Source organism: Mercurialis annua, linkage group LG3 (assembly GCF_937616625.2).
Source record: "Mercurialis annua linkage group LG3, ddMerAnnu1.2, whole genome shotgun sequence".
NCBI lineage: Eukaryota > Viridiplantae > Streptophyta > Magnoliopsida > Malpighiales > Euphorbiaceae > Mercurialis > Mercurialis annua.
The window spans coordinates 66,548,450-66,559,214 of record NC_065572.1 but is presented as its reverse complement, the minus strand read 5'-3'; the positions used below and the strand labels follow the sequence as shown (position 1 = coordinate 66,559,214).

Sequence of the window (10,765 nt, the reverse complement as noted above, 5' to 3'; positions counted from 1 at the left end):
TTTTCTCAATTTGCAGTGATATTTTTTCTCCCAAGCTGTGTCAGTACAGAAAGAGCAAAGCAAAAACAAGCAAAGCAGCAAATAAAATTGATGTCCCTTTATTTTTACTAGATCACATTTCCTTCACCAGCTCACAACCGCACTCCTTTTCATGGTAAGTTTTTTTTTTTTTTTTAAGTTTTTATCACTTACTTTTTTATTTTATTTTCAGCTTCTTCTTCACTTACCTAAAAAATTAGTAACTATTTTTTTGCTGTTTTTTTGTGATTAATTTTGTGTTTTTGATGTAGGAATGGTAGATTTGGAGGTTCTAACGATCACATTCTTCAGGTATGTTACAGATCTGGTCTCTGTCTATTAGCTTTTTTAGAAATTTTAAAAAAAATTTAACCTAGTGTATCGGTTACTGATTGTTTTTAGATCTCACTGTTTCAAGTATCTTAACTTATTTTATTAACTTCGTTTTTGTGTCTGCACTTCAATGAAATGCTTAAATATGAATTTTAGTAAAATGTTTAAGTGTTTTTCACTTTGATTTTTAGGTTATTTTGTTTCTGAATTTGAATTGGCATTGGTTTTGATTGTGGTGTTTAAGCTATGGAGTAATTGATTTAAATTGTTGAAGTAGTTTGTCTGTGTATATTCTTGCGTTTTTACATTTTTTTGTTTGCGAAATTGATTACATTTGCGAAAATTGCAGGAACTTGGGGTTGGTTTTAATCTCCTTGCGTGGTTAATATAGCTTGTTAATTATAACTAGTAATGGGAAAGTCACCGGGAAGATGGATCAAGACTGTACTTTTTGGGAAGAAATCTTCTAAATCTAATCCTGCCAAAACAAGGGAGGTAATTGATATTGCTCCTAATTTTTAAGTTGTTATTAAGTAGCATCACTTACCTTAGTACTAATTTTCTTCATTTTATTAAGAGGTGTGGATTCTTTTGTTTTTTATATCTAATTTTTGGATTTTTTTTTTACAGAGAACTGTAAATGAGAAACAGGTATCTGTTAATGCCAAGGCATTAGAAGATGATGTTATTTCAGCTCCTGTGATATCACATCCAATCCCTGTTCCTACAATCCGTTCTGAAAGGCAGTTAGAAGTTGAGAACCAGGAGACTGCAGACTTGCCACGCGATGTATCATTGCCTGGAAATGAAGATGCAAAGTTTCAAGAGCCTATTGTCCAAGTCGCATTGTCTGATGATGAGAAAAGAAGGCAAGAGGAAGCTGCAACATTGGCTCAGGCTGCATTTAGGGGCTATTTGGTAATCTTCTCCTTTTTGAAGTAACTATTACTGACAGTTGACTAGTCTCTTGCAAACCTGTTAAAATCTTGTCCTCTTCTCTTGGTTTTGGATGCAAGCCATCTGTTTGTCAGAGCTTTTGGTGAGATAGAGCTCCGCTTCTTAAACATCCAGATATTTAGGGCCACTTTTTTTTAATGTACAATTCTGCAAAATTGTAATAAGTTTCTTCAGTTTTGTTCATCTTATTCAACAAGTATTATTTTGTTAGTTCAAGTGGTTCTCTCCTTTCACTCATGGAAAAACTTCTTTAAATTATTGTACCCATGCTCTTGTGGTCTGGGCATTGGTATTCTTCCAAGGAACACCTGCTACTCCCCGTAGAAGAAAGACTTTTATACATGCTCCAAAAAAAACATTGCATGCTCGGGGAAGGGATCTCCTAACTGCCAAAAATGACTTTATGGTCAAATCTTCTTGCTATTTGATTTGAAGTGGTTATAATTTACGACTTGCTTTTTCATAAGACAATTAAATCGTTTGCTGATAGAAGCTTATCATGTTAAGGCTCGGCGGGCGTTTCGGGCTCTCAAAGGCATCATAAGGCTCCAGGCCCTTATCAGGGGTCACTTGGTCAGGAGACAAGCTGTTTCCACTCTGTGCTGTGTTCTGGGTGTTGTCAAGCTTCAGGCAGTTGCTCGAGGGGTGAAAGTTAGGAATTCAGATATTGGGCAGAAGGTTCAGAGAAAATGGAGCAGAGTGAAGCCTCTGGTAATTTCTACAGTAGTCACTGATATATGAATCCCCGATCATGCCTTTTTATTTATGTATCCTAACTGAAAAATATGTTTTCACATTGGCTTACTCAAATATTAAATATAGTTTTAATTTTATTTTTGAGCTGAAATAGGAAAGTTAACTTTCATTACATTCTTTTGTCAAAAAAAAAAAAACCCCCATTACATTCTTTTATTTTGGTTAAATTAAATTTATACATATGATGATATGAAACTTAGAGCTTAGTTTGACCCCTTTTTACTATAAACTTCAGTAGCTCGGTAAACACATTAACTGTGTAATTCATTAAGCCACTGCGACATTGCAGACTGTCCCTGTAAATATGAACCTCTTTCAATGCTCAAAAACCAGGTGGTTCATTAGTGTTGATCTTTCCTCGGAGTCTTATCCGACACACTATACTAAAAGTTTGCAATAATGTTTATAGCCTGTCTCCATATTATGTTTTCTGGATTAGAGTCCATGATCTTGTATGCGAGAGAGATCCTAAGTTCCATTTAGTTTGTGTGTTCTTTACCGTGTTGTTTGTCATATGATAGATTGTATTGATCTAAAGGCGCCTAATAACCTAGTCACATGATCTAAGACCCAGAATTTTACATTAGCTAAAACTTCTGTGTTTCACTTTTTCTAAAAGAAGTTCCACCTGGACCACTAAATACAAGAAGGCAAGTGGGCGGGAAATGTGTGCGAGTTGTTTATTTCATGCTTCTTCTCCTGTTTCTCTTGTTGATTACGCACATCTTAGTCCCTCATTTTATTTTGTCCGACTTATGTTTTTCTTCAGGAAGGCAAGCTTGGGGACGTCAATGGAGTTAATGTTTCTATCCTAAGGGCAAGGCTGTCAGCAAACGCTTTTGTATGCAAGGTAAGGTCATTGCGATATCAAGCTTGTGGAAGGCATGTTATTTTTTTTTTTGCACAAGACTCAGCTAAATTACCACATTGGTATGTAAGCTATGAAGAATGAACTAAATTGGTTTGACTATTACATTTCTCGTGGCAAGGATAAATATAATACCATTTCAGTTGCGTTACTATGTTTATGTCAGAAAATGGGGTTTTCATGGTTGCAGCATTTTTTAAATACCATTTCAAGGGAACATTTTGTCTTTCCTCAAATGATTACCTGAGGTCTTATCTGTTACATATCTGGATCTTATGTGCTTCTGGAGCCTTTCAATCATCATCACCCATTGAATGAACAGTGTCCTTTAAGATGGCCTTTCACTGTTCCTTTTCTTTTTCCTTATGGTATTAGTAAGAGCACCTAACAATTTTATACAATGCCTTACTATTTGCTGGATTTGTTTCTTCAGCTTGTGGCTTCATCATCTACTGTAATGCCTTTGCACCTACACTATGAGCCTGAGGAACCAAATTCTGTTCCAAACTGGTTAGAGCGATGGTCAGCATCTCAGCTTTGGAAATCATTTTCTCAGCCAAAGAAAGTTCCATCCTCAAAAACTCAAAGAAAACTGGGTAATGGTCAAATACCGCAAGCTGAAACTGGTAGGCCAAAGAGGAGTGTCCGAAGGGTCCCTGCTGTACATATTGACAATAACTCACTGCAAGCGACCTCTGAATCTGAAAAACCTAAGCGCAGTCTAAGGAAAATCTCAGGCCATCCAGCTGATACTGCACAGGAAAATCCACAAAGTGAGCTAGAAAAGGTAAAGCGTAATTTGAGAAAGATTCATAACCCTGTCGCTGAAAGCTCTGTTCAACCAGAAGTTGAAATCGAGAAGTCCAAACAAAGTCTTGAAAAAGTTCCAGGCACATCTGGTGATAATCATTTGATACCCATAATGAACAATTCAGAGGAGAAAATGAAGAAAGATTCAACTTTGACAGCAGTGAAACTACCTGATGTTATGAAAAACGAACCAATCTTGATGGCATCCAAGTTGTCGGATGTGCAAATAGCTCCAGAACCATCAGGAATGGATGAAACATCAGAAATACCTATCAATGAATCTGGAGTTGAGTCAAAGCCATTAGTAGAGAATGGCGGTAACAATGAGAATACTCCATTCACAAACGGGGAGTTGACCCATGAAGAGGATACGACAAGCAATGAAAACTTTAAGGAGGAACCGACAAGCAACGAAAACCATAAATCCAACAGGAAAGTTTCTAGCGCAGTGAAGCAAGAACGTGCAGAGAACGGGTTACAGAGTAATAGTCCAGCTATTCCAAGCTATATGCTAGCAACTGAATCTGCTAAGGCAAAACTGAGAGCACAAGGTTCCCCAAGGTTAAGCCAAGAGGTAGCTGAGAAAAATAATAACATTGCCAGGCGCCACTCTCTGCCATCTTTAGCAAATAACAAAATGAGCTCCCAGTCACCCAGGACGCGAGCAAGTCATTCCGGTGGCAAACCAGGGAATAAAAGTGACAGATCCGCATCGAAAGAAGGAAATGGTATGAATTTCATCTTCTCATTAGAACTATGGATTTTTTATTCTTAGTGATCTGTTTCGGTCGAGCTATTTTCACTTGTTACGGACATCTAATACCAGAGTCATCCTCCCCTGGCATATTTGATTTGCATCTTACAATTTTTTGTTATGGTTAGTGGTGTGCTAAGTGCTAACCAAACCAAAAAATCAAGCAACAAATTTCATTTGGTCTCATATTATAAAAAATCAGTCTTTCGGTTCCATTCGGTTTTGGACATAAAAAAATCAGTTGAAGTTTTAGAGAAAATCGAACTGAAAAAATCTAACAAACTAGTTTGGCTAGCTTTGTAAAACTCTAATTCCTCAGAAAATCAATTCGGTTTGGTTTTGAACCTTTTTTATAGCTTGGTTTAGTTTGGTTCAAATCGAATGCACACCCCTAGTTTACCCTCAGTTATATTGTTGTGATGTTTTTTTATCAACCTGACGAATTTAACGTAGTCTAAGCTGCTTCTGTTGTCAATTTCATAATGACTTGTACGGGAACTAACAACATTTTACTTTCAACAAGTAGCAACTAAATATTGTGTTTTCGCCGTTAATAGTTTATGAATACCCTTGTCAAACTTTAGAACCTGCCATAAAATTGACAATTTGATCTGTTTTGCAGCAAAGACAACAACCCAGGCTGAGTGGAGGAGGTGATTCGTCTTTTTGTCGTGGAGACTCGTGTTTTAAGGAGTTAGCATGAGAAGCTGAGTTCTGATTTCTTTTGCAGTTGTTGTTGTGTGTCTGTGTTATAAGTTTCTGTTGTCAAAACTAAAAACTCCGAGACTGAGGGGCATGTTAGCTCCAAGTCTTTCTAGATTTTCTTGCAGTGAACTGCTTACGAGTGAATGTACATCATAGGTTTTGAACATTTGTTGTGCTGCAATCATTTATTAATTCTAAACTCTGCTTGGTTTTTACATAATCTGTGTTGTGGCTGTAATTTCATTTTTAATTTCTGTTCCAGATGTAACTATTTACCAACCCAAATGCAGAATAAAATTATAAATAATGAGTTTATAAGCTAAATTATCACTTAAGAAATAGTACCACTGGTCTGACTGGGATCTATCACAATTCCGTAAACTGGTCTACTCTGACCTAGGAAGTGTCTATTGTTAGTCGGTGGTGCAGAAATCAATGGTCGAGCATTAGGAGGCATTGGCATTTCAGCAGAATGGCCAGAAATGCAGAGTGTACCGGTATCATCTTGCTCCCAGTAAACTTCAACCATAATGCCTCTAGGATTTTCCGGCGTTTCTGTTCCGGGAATCCCAACAAATCTAGCTCCGACTGGTATCTACATTTTCAAATTGCAGACAAAAGAAGATCAGGAAAAGATAAGACAAGTTCATAATTAAATTTACTTTTAATTGATTTCATAATTAAATTTACTTTTAATTGATCTACAAGAAGCAATTATGAATACATGCCTACCTGCACTACAGGACCAGATGTTAAGGTCAACGGAACCAACCTCCCCTCAGCTGCAGCACTTTCCAGCTCAGCCTGCCGGGCAATGTTTAAGAAAACTTCTTCAAGTGTGGTAAGGCCAATCTGAATATCTGCTATGCCGAATTGCGCCTGTCTGTCTTGAAGATCCGCAAAAACTTTCTGTGTACATTTTCAAATGACAAATAAAAGTTATGAAAGAACAATGGGGAAAGAAAAATAAAAATACAAGGGAACATAATTACCGTTAAAAGCCTTTCTCTATCATGAGGAATGACAAAAGTTAAGAAGGATTTGGTCTCCTCTGCTGGCATTATGTCCAAATGCTGCCAAAAAATAACCGAAGTCAGAAACAAGCACGCTCACAAAGTTGGATAATTACCAAATTATGACGCTCATTTTACCATACATTTTTGAAAAACTGCTTTACATCTTCACAGTGATTTATGGTATCTGCAGTTCCATTTGGTGGAGATCGTCCAGAATTGCTTTCAGTAAAACTCACATTGGTGATAAAACCAGTTCCGAATTTGGATTTCAACCTGATTGAGTTTCCGATGCATCGGAGTCTTCCCTTGGCCATAATTCCTATCCGGTCACTCAGAATGTCGGCTTCTTCCATTGAATGTGTAGTTAAAACAATGGAACGGCCTTTCTTTGCATTCTGTATTATATCCCATACGTGCCTTCTAGATATTGGATCCATACCAGTAGTCTGCACCAATGAAAATCAGAACTCAAAGTTCCTTTATAGTTATAATTATACTTGGATCAACTATACAAAAATCTGTTCATCATACCGGTTCATCAAGGATGACCAACTTTGGGTCTCCTATGAGGGCTATTGCAACACTGAGCCGCCGCCTCATTCCTCCACTATAACTCCTGGTTCTCACTTTAGCCGACTCAGTGAGCCGCACATTTGCTAACGACTCCTGAACGACCTGCACTTAACAAAAGGATACTCCACATGTCATTATAAGTTGAGGGAGGACATTAAACAGAAAAGTATAAGTAACGTAAATATTCAAACTGTCATTACAAGGAAAGCATCAAGAAGGTATCTTCAGGTTTGCATAAAAGTTACACATACCGAATTGATTGAAGATGAAGATAGCCCTTTAATACTAGCAAATAGATGGAGATGCTCTTCACCAGACAACGCATCCCAAAGGATGTCGAACTATGAAAAGATGCAATAAAATCAGTCCTAACATGCTCAGCGAAAATCACAAACAAAAAATGGAAAAAGAATTGGTAACATGAAATCCATGTCTCTGTGCACACTAGCACTCAGATATACATGCATACATCAAAATACTTTACCTGTGGGCAAACTCCTATAATTCTTTGAATGTTTGACATGCCAACAGAGCTCCGAATCGAATTTCCATAAATTAGTGCTGTTAACAAATCATTTCATGAAATATTTCATTCAGCTTTAGATGTAATTCTAATGCAATTGCAACTGGCCGAACAAAAAAATGGAAAGAGCATATTACCATCTCCACCGGTCACTGGAGTGATTCCTGTTAAGCAATTAATTGCTGTAGTTTTTCCAGCACCATTTGGTCCTAGAAGACAGAATAACTGATCCTTTGCAAAATTCACCCATAAACCCTGCGTGTAATTTAATAGAAAAAGTGCACAGGCAAAGCAAATGAGCTAACAAATGAAAATAAGAAATAGGGAAATTTTCTTTGAATTCTTGATCGAACATGTTATTAAAGTAAAACTATATTGCTTACTTTGAGAGCATGATAAGGTGAGGTCTTCTTGCATTTACAGCATCCAATCTTTGTGGTCCCAGCATATGTCTTCAAAATTCCACGTACTTGAACAGCAACATTTGGGTTGGTTATGCCTTCTCTTGCATCTTGTTTAACATTATTCTCCTCTTCCAGAACATCCTCATCTTCTGGAGGAATTTGAACTTGCTGCGGAACTGAAGACATACAGCTACAAATGCCACCCTCTATGAAAGATGAAGAATCATAGTCAGAATATTAGCTAACTGAGAAAACTGAAGCCACAGGTAATTAAACCAAGAGCTCAATTACCTTCACTCTTATTTCCACCACTCCCTGTCCAATACCCAGGGTTTAAGAAGTAAAATACAGATTTTCTCACACCGTAAGCATTTGGGAATATATTATCAAAGTAGATTGCCAAAGCAAACCACGCAAAGAAAGTACAAATGAGCCATACGTAAGCATTATTCTGTCATCAACATACAAAATTAATCAGCATACGGACAACTATAATGCTTAAATTCAGCAAACAATAAAAGCATCTTAACAAAATGGGGAGAAAGGGGTAAAGGGAGGAAATGATATCTAAAAGCACGTGTTTATGAAAATTTCTGTATTATCTGAGCAATGAAATTTTGCTTACAATTGACATTGCACATTTCCCGTCATCGGTACTTGCATCGGAAACACAATCTTTCCTCCTACTCCAACTTATCCCAACATCTTCACGTGTAGCGGTTGCCTCAGCTAGAGCATTCATAGATAGTGCAAAAAGATTGGGTGGGAACAGCGACCAAACAAATCGAATAGCACTAGATATTTTGAAACCGTAAGGAAATCCAGCTACAGTTGCAACCTGCAATGACCACAGCAGAACTATTAATTTACTGGAAAAGATGACTCTTAGACCTAATGTCTTTCAAGCAACCCAACCAGTCATCGAACTAGAATAAAAGAAAGCCAAAGAATGATCTGGAACTGATGGAACGGAGTTAAAAAAATCATTTTACAACAGTGAAAATGAAAATCCTGGGTTTTTAAACTCTGCCTGATGATGTTTAGAAGGAGATCTTACCTGCGTAATAAAGCCAACAATGAATATAGAGAAACCAACTGTTGTGGCTGAAGATGACTTGCTAATGAAGGTTGACAACATGAAAGCAAAACCTATCTGCCATCAAAAGTGAGAAAGGGTTAGAAATGAGTGAAGATTAGCATGGACTCGACCAACAACATGTAAGAAATTCAGAGTATAGCCTTACCATATTAAACTGGAAAAGGAAGAACACAAGAAAGACAACAGCAAAACTATTTTTCTTGAAAAAGTCAAACTGAAACATCATTCCAAAAAGAATAAGGAGAAGTGATGAGATTAGCGTAAGTATTCCCTCCCATGTGATCCACGAGAACCAGTACATGGAGTCATAAAGACCTGTTAAACTCATTGCCTGTGGAAGCAGAAAAAAAAAACAGTTAAAGGCATAAGTAGTCTAACATGAAGATTCAATGTAAAACACTATGATCAGGAAAGCACATTAAATAACAGATGGGAAAGGCTGCCGTGCTATGTGTGTAAACCAATTCAAGTACCCAAATAGCATACAGATTCTAACCTGGCGAAGTTTTAGCTCTTTCTCTGCCACTAATGATCCAATTTGCATAACAAAACCAAACATGGCAAATGCAAGAAAGAAAACCGGTCCTACAGTAGCCAGTGTGTCGGAGGCCTCTTTTGCAGGGTGTGCAAATTCCTTTAGTCCAACGACCCAACTAAAGTTTGCATCTAATATCCAGCACACAATAACAAGGAAACAAATTTATTTCAAAATGTACAAAAGAAACAAAATTTATACACCATAGTTCTGCTCTAAAGGAACATAATATAACAAAAGAAAGCAACACTAGTATTTCATACCTCCGATAACAGAACGAGCGATTTCACGTTCAGCTGCAATCTGAAGTGGAATTTGAAATTTAAACACCGGATCTTCAAATAGACCACGATTTCTTACTGGCGTAGAATTAGTCTGTATACCGTAGCTAATTATAGAAGCATTTACTTCTCTAAAATGAAGAGCTCCTGGACATTGCATAGGATTATTCAAAAGCCAAACATCCACATCATCTGGTGTTCTAAATGATTTAACCTGTGCACATTCAAATACAAATATAACCGTTAAAACTTCTTAGCAATACATCAAATTTAGGTTTCCTTTCAAAGAACTGCAATTAATAATCACAAACAGCCCTAATTCAAACTAAAATAACTACAAACAATCTCTAAACATTAAAATTCAATAAAATCAACACTACAAAATCATTAACAATGTCACATTAAACAAAACATTCTCATAAACCTAAAAATTTGATTGAAAAATTACCTTAGTGGACGGAATTACCCTGCCAGGATTATTACTCATGACAGAACTAATAATACGAGTGAGTCTAGCACTGTCATTTCCACTCCAGACAAAGTCAAAGCACGGCTTCTTAATATAAAACTTCTCATCACAAGAAGGAATCGCCGGCGACACAAGTGCCTCAGGATTAAGAATCGTCTGATACGCCGTCGTGTCGTTGTTCGACGCGACGGTGGCTTTGTCTATACAAAACAAAAGGAAAATGAAAAACAGCGACGAAAAAAGCTGCAGAAACGTCGCGCTTTTGTTCCGCCATGAAAGAATTATGTTCTTGTAGAATAAGGATTTGAATTGCTGGTAAAGTAACGGAATTCCTTTCACTAATTCCATGGAATTCAATTTGATTTCACCTTGAAAATGGAAAAAAGCGCGGTTTATACTGTTATTTTTATATGGTTTGTTCGTAGGGGTAGTTTGGGAATTTCGGTTTAGGAGATCGTTGGGGTTAGTTTCTTGGATGTTGCACGGTGGGGGTAGAATGGGCAAAGTGATTGGAGTATAATTAGGGGTTTGATTTGAAGAAAACTACGGATTTGCCACTTATGGACTAATGAAATAGGAATATAATTTTGTCAGTTCATTGATTAAGATACTTTAGTTTATTTTTTTAATATTTGATTTTGGTAATTGAACATATTAGTTTAAT

General features: G+C 36.9%; 2 protein-coding genes across 2 annotated transcripts; one reads left to right on the top strand and one right to left on the bottom strand.

The window, feature by feature from the left end:
- Nucleotides 1–5,421, top strand: LOC126675055 (protein IQ-DOMAIN 30-like). The gene is made up of 8 exons (XM_050369628.2): nucleotides 1–154; nucleotides 291–330; nucleotides 701–846; nucleotides 982–1,269; nucleotides 1,816–2,019; nucleotides 2,834–2,914; nucleotides 3,366–4,470; nucleotides 5,119–5,421. Exons 3-8 carry the CDS (start codon nucleotides 763–765, stop codon nucleotides 5,151–5,153), a joined length of 1,797 nt encoding a protein of 598 aa, XP_050225585.1. The 5' UTR covers nucleotides 1–154; nucleotides 291–330; nucleotides 701–762; the 3' UTR covers nucleotides 5,154–5,421.
- Nucleotides 5,422–5,486: 65 nt separating this feature from the next.
- Nucleotides 5,487–10,479, bottom strand: LOC126675054 (ABC transporter A family member 2). The gene is made up of 16 exons (XM_050369627.2): nucleotides 10,081–10,479; nucleotides 9,615–9,846; nucleotides 9,313–9,482; nucleotides 8,962–9,147; nucleotides 8,775–8,870; nucleotides 8,343–8,555; nucleotides 8,009–8,168; nucleotides 7,697–7,923; nucleotides 7,451–7,568; nucleotides 7,275–7,351; nucleotides 7,042–7,131; nucleotides 6,749–6,892; nucleotides 6,358–6,663; nucleotides 6,194–6,274; nucleotides 5,934–6,110; nucleotides 5,487–5,796 (listed from the first exon to the last, which is right to left on the bottom strand). The coding sequence occupies exons 1-16, from the start codon at nucleotides 10,447–10,449 to the stop codon at nucleotides 5,533–5,535; spliced, it is 2,910 nt and encodes a 969-aa protein (XP_050225584.1). The 5' UTR covers nucleotides 10,450–10,479; the 3' UTR covers nucleotides 5,487–5,532.
- Nucleotides 10,480–10,765: the final 286 nt, after the last annotated feature.

Coding starts and splice junctions, on each gene's coding strand:
- LOC126675055 (XM_050369628.2), top strand. CDS start 763: ATGGGAAAGTCACCGGGAAGATGGATCAAGACTGTACTTTTTGGGAAG. Junction 1,270..1,815: donor CTGCATTTAGGGGCTATTTG/GTAATCTTCTCC, acceptor TATCATGTTAAG/GCTCGGCGGGCGTTTCGGGC. Junction 4,471..5,118: donor CGCATCGAAAGAAGGAAATG/GTATGAATTTCA, acceptor TCTGTTTTGCAG/CAAAGACAACAACCCAGGCT.
- LOC126675054 (XM_050369627.2), bottom strand. CDS start 10,449: ATGGAATTAGTGAAAGGAATTCCGTTACTTTACCAGCAATTCAAATCC. Junction 9,847..10,080: donor GGGTAATTCCGTCCACTAAG/GTAATTTTTCAA, acceptor GAATGTGCACAG/GTTAAATCATTTAGAACACC. Junction 7,924..8,008: donor TGGTGGAAATAAGAGTGAAG/GTAATTGAGCTC, acceptor CATCTTTCATAG/AGGGTGGCATTTGTAGCTGT.